The sequence below is a fragment of the Grus americana genome, chromosome 2 (assembly GCF_028858705.1).
Source record: "Grus americana isolate bGruAme1 chromosome 2, bGruAme1.mat, whole genome shotgun sequence".
Taxonomy (NCBI): domain Eukaryota; kingdom Metazoa; phylum Chordata; class Aves; order Gruiformes; family Gruidae; genus Grus; species Grus americana.
Genome location: NC_072853.1, coordinates 115,578,377 through 115,598,933, shown reverse-complemented (window position 1 = coordinate 115,598,933; position 20,557 = coordinate 115,578,377). Strand labels below are relative to the sequence as shown.

The following is a 20,557-nucleotide window of genomic DNA, read 5'->3' as shown; positions in this document are numbered from 1 at the left end:
TTTTCATTGCAACAGTTAAAGTGAGTTAATGTTAATTTCATATTGAAGGACCTGAGCCAACAAATCCATAGGAATGAATTGGCATGCAGTGTTTTATAAATGTACTTTAAAAGCCTCTGGGTACATTTAAGAAAAAAAAGTCCTCAGCAAACTAATTTTCAATGAGAAATAGGCACTTTTAGTAAGGTTTAGATTTCTGCGATCACAGTTAATTACCAATGTCCTTTAGACACTTTTGTAAATGGTACTGTCTCATGAAATAGTGGAAACAGGTGAGGAACACTATGAAAAAGACGGGTAAAATGCCGAATCTAGTTTGATCAATGACAGTTTCCACTGACCTCAGTGTGCTACCAGTTCCATCAATCAGTACCACCCAATCTTCAGGGGTACAAAAACCTTGCAAGTACTTGCAGCAAGCTTCGTGAATAAAACTTTACTTTCCCTCTTCCTTACATAGATTTAATAAGTGTTAAAAAGCTTTATGAATATGCAGTAGATGTAAACTAAAATAAGAAAAAGTATCTAAAAGCATCATTTTAAGGGTTCAAAAAGTCCTCGGTGCTGACTTCCGTGCCCTCTTCAGGCTGCTAAGTTACATTTGAATAACTTTAAACTACCTGATTCTAACTTCTCCAGGCAAAAAATTACTGTAGTTGCACTGAGATAACATTACCATGATAGAGGGGACACCGGAATCTGCATGAGTACAAATGGCAGCACTGCATTTCACAAGACATTCTGTGTTCAAGTCCACATTGTGAAGTTTGAGAATACCTGAGTTACACTGCTCGTTCCTTTCCCCTAATGACCAATGAAGAACTGGTAATTAACAGTGTAAGAGAGGAATTTGCAACAACAAAAATTCTATTTTTTTTTCAGATCGAACAAACTATTACTAGTCTTTCTTTACAGTACACTCTCTGTATACTAAGAACTTTGCAGCAATGTTTATGTCTTTTATATATATATATATATATATAAAAATAAAAATGAATATTGCTCTTCCAGGAACTCAAATCCACATGTTTTTCCAATTAGTCCTGACATTCTCCTCAAGTTTAGTTGCACGTAAACAGAGAGTTCCTTAAGGAATATGACACATTCTGTTGCATCCCAGTTTTCCAGCTAAGAACACAGCTTCAAAATGGGCGATATTGACTCACAGCTATCACTACAGGATTTTGAAAAAGAGGCTTTTATAAGTTTACACAAGAAAAAAAAACCTAGAAAAACTTTTGTCTTCCAAAGCATGACTTTGAATACATTCTGGGTTCATATCTATATTTAATGTGTGAAAGAACATTGTCTTTAAAGTTAGTATTTACCCATTCATAATCTGAATGACAGAATCATGATTACACAAAGCAGAATTATAATCAACTTGATAAATTAAAAAAGCTATGAAGACAAAGTGTCAAGTCAAGTATATACTACCATGCTTAGGAAAGTAACATCATATGTGTAAATACAGAATGGGAAACATCTGGTTAGGCAACAAATGTGTGGGAAAGGGTCTACAGGTTGAGATGGAGCAGAGTATAGCAAGGTACGCTCCCTGCTATAGACAAAAGGAAAAGTGTTCCATTTTGGAAAACAAATAGTAAGAATTGAACATTATCATGAAAAAAAAGACTGATTTAATTTAGTCACAATTAGTATAAAAGAAAAAGTTACTGAAGGGATGTACTAAAAATCTTCTAAAGCTTTAAACATGATAGAGAACATTAATTGCCACCGCCATCTTCGATATTCACAAGAAAGCCAGTTTGATTTGCAAGAAAGACAACATATATCAAATATTAGGAAAACCTTCCTATAAGGACATTAAGCTAGCATATAAGCTATCAAGCGACATTGTTCAACCTTGCCCAAGGCGTTTAAGAGTTTAAACTTTGTCACTGATACTTTAGATATATCAACCTCATCGCAACACAGCAGTGAAAACTAGATGGGCAGTTGGCTTGACTTCCAGCTCTATCTTTATATAATATAAATCTTAAATATTACATTGACACAAAACTATTTGCAAATTCTATTTCCTTTATGCAAAATATTCCTCCTTTTCCTTATAATTTCAGTTCTGAAGAGTCAGTTGACCTGAGGAGACAACAGTCTTTGGCATTCCACGGATTTTAGTGATGCAGTACTCAGTAACTCATTTTCACGTTAAATAATAGTTTCTCTACTGCTCCAGTTACATTCAACTATGTAAGTAAATCATGCTAAAACACAATACAAAGATCTCCTAACCACAGAAACAGAGGGAAAAAAAAATTGAAGTCCAGTTTAAAAAAAAAAAAAAAGTAGGAGAAAAAGGATGGTTTAAAGAAAAATAAAAGCCCTAATATAAAAACAAAGATCCTCGCTTGTACAAAGCATTGAACCAAGACAGGTGCCATTTGCACACCAAGAACTACTACAGGAAAAGCAGGATCACATTCTAGCCAAAGAGTAGCTGAGATACCCGAAACACAGGTTAAGCAATACTGCAAATAGAGCTCTGATCATACTGACACCTAAACCAAGTCTCCAAATAGCCACAGCTGACAGTGCTTAAGGTTTTCAAAGCAATCCTGCAAAACATAGAGATATTATAAGAAAGCTTTAAAGGCTACAGAATTAATTCACTGCAGGTAATCAGGATTTATGCTATAAATTCTCACACCCATTAAGCGTAATACATGACAACCTGGGTGGTCCACAGCACCTTTCCCCAGCACTTCCCTGGCACTGACCCACACTCTGGGTTGGCATCACTCCCTAAGCCCCTCACTGTTCCTCTCATCCAACCGTTTATGCATTGCCAAAGGCAACACGGTACATGATATAGCCTGATGTGGCTTACAGTTATAACCATATTTAGCCAATGATTCTGATTAACTTTTAATCATCCTTGTAAGAACATTTTACATACTGGAAAACTATCATGTCCTGCCTCAACCTTCTCTTTCTTTTTCCCTAAGAAGAAATAAAAAGCAAAATTGTTTCAATCATTTCTATTTTTTGTGCTCTTCTCTGAACTCTATTAAATTTGTCTAAGTTTTTCTTAAATCGTGTTACCCTGTAATTTCAATCAAATCTTTCTCAAGAAGAATAGAAAGAAAGAAATATATCTCCACATTAAAGCTGTATGACTACATCCCAAAGTTGGAATTTGCCTTTAACAGGACCATATTGCTGACTTTTTTTCAGTTGCTGGTCCACTATAACCCCCAGGAGTCTCCGCTATAGCAACAGTGCTTAAGAAATTATTTCTTAGTTTTCAGTTTGTCTGATTCTTATTTGCTAGAGTCCTTTGCACTTAACTTACTGGCTTCAGATCCTTTCTCAAATTTATCAAAATCAGAGTTACTGCTCTTTCAATGTGCTTGAAACTACTGCTAGCTTGTTGCAAACCCACAGTTTTAACATTCATGCTCCATGTTCTGTCATTGAAACCATTAAAGAAAACAATGAATGAAACCAGACCCAGCAGAGACCATGGCATACCTCTAACATATACTCTTGGATTAACTAAAAATACTGATAACTATTTTCTGAAGGCATCTTTCAGATAGTTGCACACTTTAAGATAATCATCAGCTTTTCAATGTGGCTTCAGGCAATTTCTCTAGCATCCAGGGTACATCATCTTGAACATATTAAATATATCTTCTAGAAATCCAGCTTACTGTTAAACCCCAGAAGGGTCCTAGGCACTTTTAAATAATTTTTTAAAAGTTGGTTGCTTTAGAAAAAGGAGTTTCCACCATTAAGAAAAAGAATGGGCTTCAGAAAAAGTGGCATCGAACAAGATCCTCAAGCTCATGACAGCTATACTCCTGAACAATTACAGGCTCAGTGCTTAAACATCCTGAAGAACTTTCCCCTACTTTAACATCCAATATTTAACCATAAACCTGCGGATACAAATTCATTTCTCAACATCTCCCTCTCCATGTATAGTTGTACCTCATTCTCCTCTATCTATTCCTGTTCCCTCCTTTAAGGGCCGGGAGAAGGAGTTCCTCTATTTTATAGATATTATCGAAGAGCTTTTTACTCAACAGCATGTAGTTATTTTGTATACTGTTTTCCCTTTATAAGACGTCATTCTGAATTTCTTCCTAGTGTGGACTAACAGGTATTTTTAGTTGGAATCAAGAGTGAGGCAAATTTCTTGATTATCCTCAATAACTACACTGTTTTTAGACTGAGGAGTGGTCTTGGGCACATGAACTACTTTCTTTCAGGTGAATCTAGCCAGGCAGATGAATCCCAGGAACGCACCTAAAGCACTCCGACTGCTAATGGAGGATGAGTGCATCAGACAGGATCAGAGTTAGTTCAAACCCCCTCTGAAACACACAGATGACAGAAGTCATGTTGCCAGCCCCAATTACTGGCCCCTGCAGATTTGCTTCTAACGGACCACACTACTTGCCAATGTAGATAGCCACAGAAAACCCAAACAGGTGACAAGACAAAAATGTTTAAAAAGCCTCAGTAAAATCTTTATTCTCCCAAGAAAGCTCAGTTTTGTCTGTCTGTCCAAAGACAAACACCCACACAGTTTTAAAGCATAAAGCACATCCTACTAGAGAGTAACTATTTAAATACTATGCTATTCTAAGCATTATTTGGCAGAAGTATTTATCTCTAATGAGCCTGTCCTGTAAATGAAGATGAAATTTCTTATTTTTAAGATCTTCCAAAACCCATGTTCTCTCAACAGTTAATGAGTAAATGCATAAATGTACAGAGCCCGTTATCAAGGCTTCAGGCTGAACTCTTAGTGAAAATAAGAAAGTTGCATTAGGTTTTATAATTTCTTTAAATGATACCTTCTAACACCTCTAAGGTGTTAGCCTAATTAGGTCATAATTTTGATTCTTACTTAGGTGATTTGATATTCAAAAGGACTACACACTAGAGTCAGCCATTTTGAAAGTAAAATGATTCATTTTGGAATCTGTATTTGGATTACAGATTTTAATTCTTTTTAATGTAAATCATGGCCAAAGGAAATTTCAAGTACACCTAAACCAGTTTGTGTTGGGTGGGACATTGCTATACCACGTTTCAACCAGTTCCTTATAGGTACTTATTTTTTCACTATTCATGTGAAACAGTAATCCTGGTCCCACATATCATCAATACATGACCAACAGCCCACAGTCAAATATCTTATGCTTTGCTTGAAATGTACTTCTTTCTTGTATTATTTTTACTTGAAAGTTAATATAACTGTCTACCTGTACCACAACGGTAAAAATTAATCTAGCACATGTCACTCATGCCTTCTTGGTGTTATTTTGGTCTCATGTCATAGAAAACAGTGGGTTTAACATTTTTAAAAATTTTAGTCTTTACACAGGCAACATGGAGAGCATGACCAGGCCACTTTCCCAAGGTTCTTCATCAAGAGCAAGATTTCTTTTCATTTGTTTACAATTTTTTAAAAAATTTTACTCTTTTCCTAAGAGAATTAATCATTACCAAATTGAATAGTCCCCTGATCTCAATAACACTAGTCAATTGAACAGGCAGAAGTCAAGTTCTTTACTAGATCAACTCACCTTATTAGCTTAGGAGGAGGAAGATGAACTGCAGCTATTTACACCTTTTCAAAATTCTTAGAAGGAAAAATAATGTCCATATAATCTTTTCAAAGTTCAACAAATGAAATACCCTTAACACATATTTTAGTCTTGCAAAGGAATACTAAAAAAAATTTGTAAAACTAATTTCACACTTATTCTGGCTCGCTTCTTCACTTCACGTGATTAACAATCCACTTCGAGATATGGGCATAGTATAACTCTAAAGAAAAATTATAGTTTCTACCATTGCACATTCTGCAGCTGTTTTAGTGAATCATTTAAAGTAGCACATGCAAAGGAGGGCTGTAACAAGGACTTCTGAGTTGCTGAAACATTGCACAGGTCATTCAGTTTATATTAAACAGGAATAAAATTATTCTTTGCAATGTAAGAAAACAAAATATAGAAACCAAAGATACTGCCCTAACGCAACTTCAGACTTGATCAAAAAAACCCAGCACTCATGAAAACAAAATAAACTCCCAATTTTAAGCATGAAGTGTGCATACAATACGTACTTTTCCCTACAGATGTGAAGACTGCTGTAGGTGAAAGAGGTCATTGAGATCAAAGACCATAGAGATATTATGTGGTCCAGGAGACTATGAAGCTGAATAAGCATCCAAAACAAACCCAGAGTACGAAACTGGGAAAAAACTATTTCCAAGTCAGCAAGAGTATCTGATGCTTATTAAGAGACTGCCTGGCTCACTAGAGAAAAAAGGCAGGAAGAAAATGTCTTGCAAAAGTACAAAGATGCTAGCCTTCAGTCCCTGCAGAAAAGGTGTGCCTTTGTTCCCACTGTTACTAAAAAGCAGGAATATAGAAAAGGACATGAATAAACTTTCTTTAAAAAATCGTAATTCCATGACATTCGTTTAAATCATTGTGCAACACACTGAAATCTCTACATTCCTCTTCCAAATAAGAAATATTATTCAACACCTACTTCAATTAGTTTCATCTTTAATTTCATGCTTTCTGTGAGATATCACCCAGCCAACTAGTACTTTCTAAACTTGCAGATTTTTTTATTCAGTATTATCGCTGCTTCATAATTAGTCCTATGCATATGCCATAAAGCCAATAATGCAAACGTAATCATTTCTCTATCGCGAAAGTAGGACTTTTCACTCCTCACTTTTCCATCATGTTAGAAATGCACATATATATATATTCAATTGAAAAGTACAAAGAAATAAGAGTCATAAGGCTTTTAGAGCATAAAGATGACCATCTGGGGTTCATTTGCTGCATTAATGTGCATACGCTGTAAGAGCAGCAATAAGTGATCAAATTGAGATAAAACTTAGATTTAAAATTATCTTATTACCTAACTCATTCTCTACTGGTCAGCAACACAGCCAGCGTTCAATTTACACAACCAGCAAAAACCAAACTGCTAACACAATCAAATGTGCAGAATTTTTTATTTTAATACACAAATACATATTTTGATTTATGAACATACACTTTCATGCCTTACCTGGCATGACAGCAGCTTGCTGAGTGGCTGAGTCTGTACTTAAGGAAAGGCGACCACCTTTGGCCAATCTATCACAGAAGAGGGTGATATTCTTCTTCAGTCTGCTAGTATCTTTGGGCATGCACAACTGGCTGCTGGAAGTCAGGGCCTGTTCCTTAGAGCTCTTTGACAAACAAGTTCTTAACAAGTAAGAAATAGCAGCATCCACAGTTTCTTCCCAACCCTGGATTAAATAAGAGGAAATTAAATAAAATCAGGGGAACTGTAATATGATATAGCATATTAAAAACAAAGTAACGAATCAAGGACTAAGAATTTTCAAATTATACCGATACACAAAATACAATTTGAGGGTTAATGAGTGTCATGAACACTCAGTTCTTCAGCTTGTACAAGCAAAACCTTCCCCAGCAAGCCTGAAAAAACCTGAACTTGCCCCAGTATTGACAGAGAAACATAATTTCAATAATAATACTATATGTACAGCATGTGACATCACCGTTAAATTCAGCAGTTATATTAATAAATGAAAACTAGAAGTTCCTGGGTGTGACATTTAGAATTAAGAACAGAATTGAGATGTAAATACAAACATAATATGTAGTATATAACATTATGCTGAAGATATGTCAAGGCCAGGAAAAAAAAAAAAAAGAAAAAAGGTATCCAATTACACTTTCTTTGGAATCGCTTTGATCACAAAATCACATTCAAAATCAGATTGTCTAAGATTCTGACAACACGCCAATAGCAAAGAACACCACGACTGCAGCACAAAGCTGCAGATATTCAGTATCCATCTATCAGACCAATTCATTTTAAGTTACCCACAGCATTAGCACAGGTGTGTCGGTGCTCTGACAAACTGGGACTTAGATTTCTAACAGCATAGCGTGAAGCTGTAAACATTTATGAGAAAAGCAGCTTAGTAATCAGTTCAGTTAAAAACAAGCAGCTATCCGTGGAAAAGCTATACTCAGTGTCATATTCAGTATACATATCTCTACAAAATAAAGTGTTTACTCCTGCAAATAACTCTCAGTAAAAGCAAGTAAATTTCTTTTCATAAGGCACCTTGAAAAGCACTTTAAAAGTTAGGTTCAAGTTTGTAACCTGTACTATGGTTTTTAGTGACATGAACAAATCAAAGACATTCCTTCAAGTAAGAATCCTGGATAGCAGAAGTCTTATTATTTGTGACAAGGTTATTAGGTTAATGTGTAACACCTCATACATGACATCTATCTCATTAATGCAGTGTGCAATGCAGAATTGACTTTTCTCGATGCATTCTGTAATCTTAAATTACACTCTGTGATGAGACCATGTGATTAATCCAAAATGTCTATAATTAATGAACCTGCAAGTTAGTCACAGCGACTGCTCATGTCTTTTCATGACAATCTTAGGGAGCCTGGACAGAGTTAGCACCTAACATGAAGGGCTTCGTGGTCTGCTAACTTCAGGACTCGTACCACCTCTTAGTATTCAGCTACCTGTAAGCAAGTTTTATATATGTGCTGCCTACATGTTAAGGGAAGTAATACTCAATCACTGTAGTATTAGTGTCTGCTCTCTCAACACTCCTGATTGGTTAGGACTTATTTTGGTAATAGTCTTTATTGACCTTAGAAGTTTCGAGGCTACAGTCTGGAACCACCCAACTCTATCTGCTGCTAAGCTAACAGAAGGTAACACCAAGCTAGCTCTTTACCTGGCAATCACTCAGGCAGAACAAAAAGAAAACTCAAGTAACTAGTTGCAGTTAATACAACCCCAGAGTCTTCAGTTTTTAAGCTCCTTCTCATGATGCATTTTACTTGACTGAAAACGCTCAGCTGAACAGCAAAATCACCAACCTGTCCAAATTTCCATGTCTGGGTAAGTGTAACATCACTGGTCCCAATTTTAAAGAATGATGGTGTCAACCCTGTTGGACTCCACTGTCAAGCAAATAAGTTTGTGAATTTCTTCTATTAGATACATATGGCTTTTGTGAAGGCTAAGGTACTACTTTCAACACGTTGGGAAGCAAAGGCCACCCTCCTGACCTTGTTACTTCCTAAGAACAGGTTCAAGACAGATGTTTACTAGTGGTCAAGTACATCAGTGAGACCACACAGTTATATGCACTTAATCCTGGTCCAAATATACACTATTCTTAACAGTGTCCTGAAAATGTGCTGTATCTATATAAAAACATCTACATTTTGCAGAGGAACAGGATCAACTAGTGTTGTTTTCTTAGTCAACGTTTGCCTTTCCTGACTTTAGAACAATGACAATATTAACCTGCTTTCTTATCTGGATTTCCCCCCCAAAAAACATGTAAATTAGAAAAATCATGCCAGTCAATCAATGCTGTGGTAGCTTAACATTTTTCATATATTCTAGAAAGAATCCACTGGAGTGTAATCCATCCACTGACCTGTGTTGGTGACAGGAAATAATCCATTCCACAGCCAATTTAAAGAGGTTAATGAGCTGGTAAATGCTGTCTACATTCCCACATACTGAGTAATGAAACTTAATATGTACAAAGCATCAAAAACAATCAAGCCAGACACTCCCAATTATACTACAAATCATGAAAAATAAGACAACATAAACATAAGAATCTTGAGTTTCACTAAAAGACAAAGAAACATGTGATTAGCTGGTGTCAGCATACAGTAGCTGAGAAGCTGGCCAATACATCCCTCCAAATAAGTTATAAAAATGCAGGCAAAAGGAGCATTTAAATAAGGGGACTGAAATACAAGCTAACGAAAGTCAGGAAATTAAAAGTGGCTAGTATTCTGTCCTTGGCGCATGCAGGTATGTTTTACTTTGTACCACAGCCTTAACATTTTCCAACCCTTGTTCTTGTATTTAATTTCCATGTAAAACTGGTTTCTCAGTAGACCATAAAACTATCTTCTTGAATTCAAGGACTGTTGACCTAGCAAGTGCAGTCAAATCCAAAGCAGCCTTTACGATTAGTGAAAGAGTACGCAAAAGCTACGTCTACATAAAAAAAAATCTTGATGGAAATCTGTTGAGGTGATTTTATACAACTAAGAATTAATGGCCGCAAATAATGTCAGCAATTTTTATTGATGCAAGGGGAGAACTGAAGCAACAAGAAAAATTCTTCACCTCTTACACGTTAAAAAAGTGAAAACATATTTGAAAATGAACGTGTTCTAGTCTATAGCCCACACTGAAGAATGATTCTATTGCCATAGTTGTAATATTCACTAATGGCTTTCTGTGTAGTATTCTGTGTATTTGAGGTCTGAAAGAAACACTTTCAACAGAAGTGTGATACCAGTAATCCATCATCGTATGACCAGCAAGCATTGCCATAACTGCCACAACAAATGCAAGTCAAGACTCACAGAAAGAGGTATTATTAAATCATGCAAATTCTTCATATTGACTGTATCACCTGAAATAGATATGAAAAGTATTTAATTCATCGATTTAACTTTTTCATTGGGAAAGGCTTGGCTTCATATTTCGCATGTACACATTTTTTTTTCTTGTAGGTACTAGGTAGAGATTGGCACTTTCTTTTAACCAAATCAAATACACTGCAGGAGTCTGAAGACCCAGTATAGATTTCAGATACTAGCAGGACTAAGATTGTACTAGTACACATCACTTATATTCCACATATATTATCATTAAGCATCCTCAGATGTCATAGCATATCTGAGTGTGATTGTGACTATATTTATTCAATTTCAGCTTGGCATAAGGTTTAATCTAGAGTAGCTAATTTTTAGACATATTTTTAGGTTCTACCATTTGCCAAACAAGAAACCACCTCCAAAATTATGTTCCCTGCAGGGTAAATGACTAACTTACTGTTATTGTGAAATTCTAGACAATAAAACTGGAAGCCCGTCCAGCACGTGAGATCTCACGCTGCAGATAAATTGCCAGGCTGTATAAAGGGCACTGATCCTGTGACACAACATGCAGATGGGGAATGTGGCTACTAGTGCAGTTTGAGGGCAGGCCCTGTTAGGAGGGACAGCAGCCTGCTGCTTGACTGCAAGACTCCACTCTCCAGGAGTTTAGCCGGTCAACAGACAAGGGCAACTAGACATACACAGGGGCAGGATCCGAGAGAAGGATTTCAGTATTGTTGTTAAGGTGCATAGGACACAAGTACATAGGGTGAAGCATGAGATGGGGCCTAACTGTTGTCAGATTTAATAGAGTTCCCTGCCCGCAGCAGGGGGGTTGGAACTAGATGATCTTTAAGGTCCCTTCCAGCCCAGACCATTCTATGATTCTATATAGTTTAGCTTCTTAACACACTTATACTGTATAATGGTCCACAAGCATTTTCTTAAGATTTTAGATTCCCCTTCCCTCCACCAGTAGCATCATTCAGAAATCACTGGAAGTTAATGAAGCAAAAGATGAAGGACTGGTTAAGCTAAGTTGGTCCTACTGAGGTCCAGTCAAAATCCCATCTAGCTGCATAGCACAGACGTTTACAGCAGTTGGTTTCCATTGCAAACACACGCGCACAAATAAAAGTAGCAAGTCCGGTTTCTAAAGACACTAACTCAATTTCACTTGGAAAACACTGAGAATGTAACAGCTCCTGCTGCAAACACCAAGCTGGAATTTCTGACGGATACAGTGGTTTTGCTTCATGTTTCCCCTCAGAACAGGGGTGAAGTGCTTCCAACACAGACAAGATCTAGTAAATATAAGACTCAAGTAGATAATAATACAGCACATTCTGTCACATCACTTTGAACAAAACCTAACACATTAGACTATTTTATCTAAAAGTTTTACCACTTGCACTTTCTGAGAAAAATAAAAGCATTTTCTGCTCTTTAACTGAAAATCTTCAACTAGTTTTACCAAATTTTAAGCTGTACTTAACTGAAAGTCTACCTTTCTCAATATTGTTTAATATTAGGCTTTATTAAATTTTTTTCTGAGACATTGGAGGTTTTGACACACAAACCACTGATTTAGCTAATGGCAAACACACATCTAGACCGCCAAGCCTCATCTAACTGATGAACTCTATAGATAGACTGATTTGACTTATCATTAAGGAACAGTGGACAGTCTATGATTTGCAAGGATATTTTAAACATATAAAGGGTGGATTATATTTTAAAAAAATCTTTACCTAGGTTTTATCAAGCCTTCCGAAATTATGACGCTACTAATATTCATCAAGTTTCACCTGGACCAGATTATAGCAACTAGTCATACAGCTATGTAGTTTTGCAGAAATGGCCTGATAAGTACTTTTTCTTAAATCCCTATTCTGAAAAGCTAAAAATTATCATTACATTGAGTATGTATATTTACAAAAGACCTTTGCTAGAGCAATCTTTGTGAGCTAGATTTTGTCTTGTAAGAAAAAACTGTAACAGATGTAAATAATATATAGATTTACTTTCAGATAGTTCTCAGGCTTTAAAAAGAACCCAAACACATAAGCAAAGAAAAGATGCAACTGGGAGACAGGAAGGACTGTTGGGATGCATTGAGAATGAATGCTCAGATTTTATGACATAGCATTTCCTTTCCTTTAGTACTCTGCAATTGTCATAAATTCACATAATGAACCAAAGCTTAAATCCTACAAAGGCTCTGAACACAAAATGCTCAACACACATGTAGACCAAAGCATGGAAACTGAACAGGTAGGAGGTTTTGTGAAGTTTGAAACTTTAACTAGTTTATTACATTGCATCATAACAAAAGTAAAATATCATTTATATTCACAATTTTAACAAGATGACCCCAATGATTTTTCCTCTGTTTTAATATAGTTAACAGTGGAAACTCAATTTTGCCGTGCTCTTAGTCTTCCAATGTTTTCCTTCTTTGGATATAAGAGATGAGCAAATGGTTGTCTTTGAATGTAAACCCTAGTTCACTTTGTGATGCTTACTATAAGAAAAGTATATAATAGGCGAGAGGAATTAACTATTGTACCAGCCAAACTGATGGAAACATCCTTGTTATATGAGAGCAAAACAAAAGACAACAAAGTAAATGTGTAAATGCCAGCCCCATAAAAGGCATTATTTAGCTTGGAGATTATACTTACAAGGTTTGAAAAGATATAAAGTAAATGAGTTAATGATTTAGTCTGCAAAAGAAAGAAACATTGTTCTAAATGCCACAAGATTTTTTGATAGGGAAGTGCTTAGAGAACCACAGAAACAGAAGATTGCTTTGACTATAGTCGAGAGGTAAATGTTGTCCACTGAAAACGTGCTTACACCAAATACATAGACAGGACTGGAAGTTACTGAAATCTTTGCCATGCCTTTGACTCTGGTTAAAGAGCTTCAAGCACAAGTGTTTGCCCAAACATCTAACCACAAAGGCTTTCAGAGCCAATCCCATTCTTGTATTAGGAAACACAGAAAAGCAGCAACTTCTCAACGAGTGCTTGCTAATGATATAAGCCTACTACACACAGTATTATTCTAAAATGGTTAGACGTTTTCATGGCTGTTTCTCCATTAGGCCACTTAGTTTTGCTTCAATTAAATCTATCAGTTGCTTTTAGCAAGCCAGGTAAAGTGGCTTGTGATCATCGGGGAAAAAATCTTTAACATTTCACAAGACCCATAAAAGCAAGAAAAAGTAGAATTAAAATAGCTGCTTCAATCTGTGGTTACAATATTTCCCATTATATTGTGCATATTCCTAAACTGCAAGAATATTGATTCCTATTCAGGACCAGAATCTAGAGCTACAAAAGTAGCTCTAAACAATCACTGCAATCCGCTGAACTCCATCCTAATAACACCATCTGTTGCACTCTATCTAGAACACCTCGATGCACTGTGCTAGGAATCTTATTTATTTATTCATTTTTCATAAAAATACCCAGTAAGCTACATCAATACAGGGTAACAATTTAGTTTATTGTCCAAATAATCAAAGGACATATAGAAGAACACTTTTTACCATTTCAAGTAAATTGAAAGACGTAAAAATACTTATTAGAGCTCATTGAAAGGTAGATAGTCACAGATGTACAGTTCATGCCAGTAGGATTACAAGTCTTCTGTACTCTGCAAAAGATGTTAATAATAATTTGCTGATAAGAACCTTCTCTAAATAGACACACAACCTTTTAAGTTACGTGACTTCATTGCTGCTCAAGAAACAAGTCACTTTGCCCACACAAAGCTTGTATTTCTAATTTAGTTTATAAAATACAAGATGAGAAGAATTAATTTCACTCAAACACTACGGTTACTGGAATTTTTAAGCAACAAAAAAGCCTCTATTAAAAAAATGTAACAAAATGCTTTACTCAGATAACAGAACAAGGGAAATAAGTCACAGATGCCTACAGAAATCTGTACACAGTGGTGCTTGCTGATAAATCGCTTTGTAAGTTTAAAGCACAATAAAATTCATTCAAAACCCTTCACATAAGATATCTCTGACAGGAAACTGCATCATCTTTGTGAGAAAAGTAGGTTAAAATAAGTTATAGTACTATTCAGGGTACAGTTTCTCCAACCTGGAAGTAGCCTGGACTGGGTTTCTGCATGGGGAAAGAGTCCTCTATAGGGAGCAGACCTGGAGATGTGAGCAGAAAGAAGTGGCTTCTGTAAGAGCTCAGAAATGTAGCAGTGCTGAGGACATTCCGGGGAAAGGATGAGGTGGAAAACATGGAAAGAAGCGGGGGGGGGGGGGTGGAACGTGACTGTGGAAGGTAAGTTTGAGAACAACTGGTTTATGGAATCAACAGAACTCTAGGGATTGTGGAAAATCTAGTTGAGTGCACTACAAATTAATACTATTTCTCTTCAGTGTAAATAAATCATTCTAACAGCGCATCAGTGAAACTTGAACAAGATTGTTCCTAAGCTGTGTTCATGAGCCAGACACATATTTGATTCCGTATCTGAGGAAGTCTCTCTTAAAAAACCTGTATTTACTTTGAAAGCCTTTATCATTATTAGTACTATTCCTAAGGCAACAGCCATTTTTCAAGCTGCCTGTGAAGTAATTTATCCTGGAGTGATAGCCAAGACAGTTCTGAAAGAATTCAAATGCAATGTGAAACATACTGCAAAAACTATGCAAAATTGGTGCAAGCCAAATTATGGAAATTCTTACAGCTGTTAACTCAGGAATCTGCCTGGCTATATCTTATTTCTTGATTTTAGTCACAATAATGATTTCACCAGCTCTCAAAAATGCTAGAATACTTGGAAGCTCACCTTACTGAATGACAACACTGGCATTTATGCTTATCCAAACCACCAAAGAGGATTTTATATCTGAAAGCATTATATATGCTAATTCACACCAGCCATGTGTCTCTCAACACTTTGCTTTCACAGTGATTAAAAAAAATTATCTTATTGGTACACATACAAACTGGTAATCCACTAATCCAGGGCTACTGAACTGGTAGCCTTCAACACAGGCACAGACCATTAGCAAATTTTGCCAGGATTTCACTGTGTTACCAGTCATCCTAACCCACATTTTTCAAGCACATTCTATATTTCTAACTGACCTATTTGTCTGGAACAGGAGGTAACAGCCACAGCAGCCATGAAGAAGGCATTTGCCTGTTCTGCCAGAAATGGAGCTGACAAACTTTTCTTCTGAGCATCCATGAAAAAATTACTGCTAAAAATGAATTGATAAGGCATTTAGGAGACCTTTAGAACAGAGTCTGAATAAAATGAAAGAAAAAGCCAAGCAAATAGACTCTATATCTATATAGCGCTCAGAAAAAAATGCACTGAAATATTACTGAAGTCTTAAAGTATTTAACTCTGAGCAGTCTCAAGAGACAGTGTAATTTTTAAGATGCACATGACTTGGTTGAAGAATTACCCTTGTAACAATATAAAAACAGGTTTCTTCTACTGAGTGCATTAAAAATGCCAGTCACAGATTATTCTAGAATCTTCTACAATTCATTTTTGTATTTAAAAAAAACCAAAACACTAAAAAAACCCAAACAAACCAACCCAAAAAACTCCACATATATAAGTAACAAAAACCTGCCACTGGAATATCTAAAAGCCAGGGGAATGGTAAAATCCTACAGACTAGTGGAATTCAAGTCTGATGAAAATCCAGACAAATGACTCAAGCTTAAATACATTCCAAATCTATTAAGTGCCTAAGAGGGACATTTGTAGTAAGCACACAATAGAAAAAGCACCAACTGAAATTCTTATACTAATCCTGCTCTCTGTAATCATATCTTCCTTTAAATAAATTATTAAGTATAACATCCATAATATTAACTGATCTGATTTTTATTTCTATTGGCATTTAAGATACTCCCACTCTAAAAGGAATTTGAAGAATGATGAAAGCAATATCCAAGTGCAGATATAGTTCAACATCAAAGACCAGATAAGAGACAGAACAACTAAAATGAAGAAAATTAATAAGATACATAGTTCTAGAAGAATAGTTCAAAACAGTAGATTAATCAATTTCATTTCTATTCAAGCAAAGAATTTTAGGCAGAAAAACATCCTTATTTGTGAGATGGTACTCTGAAGTCTTAACCTATTGTCAAGAGCTACATTATAGGCATTTAAATCTTATAAAGGATTTGGGCTTAGCATACTTAACTACTCCAAAGAAATTATAATTTACTTAAAATACAAGGAGTAAAAGTCAAATGCAAAATCCAAGGAAGTACAAGGTAACATCTTGATAACTCTGACCATAATATATCTACTCCTCAACAATCAAGCTCTGTAGGGATTCTGATACAACAAATATTTAAGGTATAAAGGGTTAAAGAGTCTATGAACAACAACAAATAGAAGAGTAAAGAAAGGAATCAAGACTTATGCAGGAAACTGTATGAGATCTCTGCAATATTTATTGAACTAGTCTGAGTATAGCACAATAGATCCACGCAGAGCTATTTAACAATAACTATTCATGCTAGCAACTATTTTCAAGCTACTTCAGAGCACGTAATTCAAATATTAATATTTCACATTTTGAGGTAGTAAATTGCAAATATTAGCTTTAGAAAAAATCCTTTGTGAATCATTTTTTTTAAAAAAGAAGTCTGTCACAGACACTTGTCATTTCTGCACAGCTATGCTGTAATTGCCAGTGACAACAGAAACAGCAACTTTATGTGTTGAATGTAGAAATATTTATTTAGCAGAAACTCCAGCAGCATAAACAACTCTCTACAAGAACTTCACATTTTGAGTCCTGCTATTAAACATATATTGATATCCCATGGCAACTTCACCTGAGAGAAATCTACATGACAGATTCTTTCCTGAAAAGTACACTTGGCATTTAAAAGTTTATTCTTTCTCTGGTATTTTTGTCCTCTGAAGCACAATTCACAAACCACTGAACACTTCTGCACTAAATATAAGCCTAATAGTTTTTGGAGGATTTAAATCAAGATTTGCCAAAACCTCCTTCTCTGTCTTGAGGTATGGAAGGAAAGCTGAAAATGCATATGGCTTAGAAATCAAAATAGTGTTTTTAAAACTATCTTATAGAATATGCAGTATTTGTCTTTCAGGAATGGTACTCCTAAAGTAATATTTTACCAAGGATCTTCTGGAAAAATCATAATGTAGAAGAGCAGTATTAAAGCAGTGGGTGTTTCAGGAAACTAGCAAATTGAGCATTACTAAACAAAGGTTCTGAAAGCTGCATTCCATCATGATGATGACCTCTATCATTCAAGATTTTAATATATTTTAAAGTCCAATTCAGAAGAAAGTCCTGCTCACAGAAACAAATTATGATTATTAGCAGTTGTAGGATTTCCTGTATTAACAAAACAACTGATAACACAGTTAGAGTGTATCACCTGCAAGAAAGCAGAACTCCTCCAGGTGGGGATCATGGTCATAATATTTCCACAGCTGCCTAACTCTTCCATGCTTTGGGGTTTAGTAATTTGCCCTCAGGAAAATGCATGCTTCACCAAAACATGATAAATCAGGATGACTATAGATGGTGGTTTTATTAGCTCTTCCATTAAAATTTAATTAATCTCTGATTACTGTAGCCATATTTCCACATGGGCTGCATCCTTCAGGGTTGAATGTTCTTCATTTGCACAGAAAGACTTTCAAAATTAGGTTAGAATTAGGTCAGAATTAGGCTAGAATTAGATGAGTAGTTTTCTTCTTGACAAATAATGTATCTATATTGCCCAACTTCTCTTTCAAATTCTGTTGTATCTCAAAATCAGAGCAATACAGAGTGTGTCCTAATACCTGGGGTTTTATTGTTTTATTTCTGGACAACAGTGAAAATTATGACGATCTTTAAGGCAGAGTGGGTGAGAGGCAGAGAAGATGGGATGTTTTTCAACAGATAAATTCTAACTATCTGATTGTACAGTTGCTCCTCTAGTAATGCTTGTTTTTGTAATACAAATACATCCTGCCTGGAATCGTGAAAGTTCACACACATCATGGGTTTCTGTAGAAGCCATTCCTGAATTATGAATTTTTGAGGGGTTTTTGTCACCTTAATTTTCTTTTTAACTTGACTTCTTACAACCATCGATCCCTTTCTGGGAACTGATGAAAGAAACTCTTGTGTAGTCTGCATGAACAGAGTGGTTTGGCTTCTTTGTTGCCAGCTTCAGAGGTCTCTTGTTTTGCTTTTTAGCCATGAAATCATCTAACACTTCATCTTTCTTTTGCTCAAGAACTTTTCACCAGTTAGCTAGGAAAACTGAGGTGCTGTTTGGGTTTTGCAGATGCTGTCAAAGCCGTCTGCAGGCATGCAAACACATCAGGAGTCATGAATCTTGCTGAAGAATGCTATACATCCAACAGCACGCCTGCCATACGTGAGGTCTATAACTTCAATGACGGTCAGCAAGATAATTTTTGATACAGAGAATAGGAATCAGACTTTGTTATACTTGGTCTGGAGAAAAAAAAGTAGAGAAAACATATGCTAAGAAAAGCTTCTTGAGACATCTCACTGCATTTCAACCCACATTTTATTTTCCTATCAGTGTTACACTTGGGGAGGAACTCTTCTTCTCTTACTACAATATCCTTCTTTAGGTTACCAATATAAGATGCTACGAAAGCCTGACAAATGAGTTTGTGTTACCAAAAGCTGAGAAATATGGAATCATGCCCACTCAATTATTTTAGCTCTGAAAAAAACCACAACTTGACAAAAAGTTCATTTCCCATTTAATTTCTCACAGTTCTTTAGATCTACTAACGACTAACTTTAAACTCAGCTCTGCTGCTTCAAATTGTGGAATTTCTATTCTCCCAAAATGCACAGGTGAGGACAATGAGGCTAGTGGCAAACTGGACTTGCATGTCTATTAGCATAGACTAATGATGCTGAAACTGCTAAGTTTTTTCAGTATATAACTAATTCTAGTGGAATTTTACAATCATAAATCACATAATATTTCTAAAACACTAGTACAATACTTTTCAATACATAGCAAGAGTCTACACATCTTTCAGTCAGGACACAATACCAAAGGAATTCTCCACTGACAATCGGCTTCTTTAAAAGAAACCACCCAAAAGAAAGAGTCACTGATGTATATTGAGTGTTAAGACCTTTTGGTGAACAGCATCGCCATAATCACTGTCATGCATCACTCTTGTCGTTAAGCAGTTTAGATGACAACTGATCTGAACTCCTGGTATGCAGCACATATTCAGTAATTACTACTACACTAAAATATTTTAGCTTGTCTTTGTACATGAACTAGATAGATTACACTACCCTAACAAAGAGAAAGTTTAGAGGTCCCCATTACGATATTACGTAGAGAAAGATGTCTGATAACAGAAGCTTATTTAATCTATCAAACAAAGGGTATGTCTCTTGGGACAACTGCAATACTTTGTAGGATATCCAAGTTAGTTTTAAAGGAGGTAATATATGCCAGAGGCAAACTAATCACAGCAGAACACAGTTCTGCCTTGACTAATTTAGACCAAAAAATAAGATCCCTGAGTAGGCTTCTGCTCACAGCAGAGCCCACTAAAGATTAACTTCAGTATCTCTAATACTGACAGAATAAATAAGGCAATAGCTGAAGTTAAATACAAATTTAATTCTCGAAACTTTTTTTAAAAATACATCTAATCAGCGGATATGTCAGATTCTCCATTAGCATAAGGTCTATATCAAGGTTGAACGTTTGTTCCAAGCTTGATACAAGTTCCAGGGAATACAATTGAACAAGACAAGAACAGGATTCTTCCTGTCCTTAGAACTTTTACAATTCATAGTGCACACCAAAACCTGTTTCTGCATAATTTTGTTTAAACTAATTTTATGTCATCTGGAAGAAAGAGAAGGCTTTCTTTTTTGAAAAGCAGTTCTATTATCAACCACCAGAAGTGAGCCTTTTAAAAAAATAAAAATCTTATGTCCCTTTCTTACCAGTCACTGCAAAAACTGCAAATTACAAAAAACATTGAAAATACAATTGGGCGTAGTTCTTCTGCCAGTCTTTTCAAGT

The 20,557-nt window shown here is 35.7% G+C and overlaps 1 protein-coding gene across 6 annotated transcripts in view; it reads right to left on the bottom strand.

The window, feature by feature from the left end:
• Positions 1-20,557, bottom strand: part of BBS9 (Bardet-Biedl syndrome 9) — a 305,135-nt gene that overhangs the window by 142,311 nt on the left and 142,267 nt on the right. For all 6 annotated transcript variants that reach the window (XM_054817041.1, XM_054817040.1, XM_054817044.1 and 3 more), the window contains one exon: positions 7,072-7,294. In XM_054817041.1, coding sequence (XP_054673016.1) covers positions 7,072-7,294 — 223 coding nt within the window. The remainder of the gene's footprint in view (positions 1-7,071; positions 7,295-20,557) is intronic.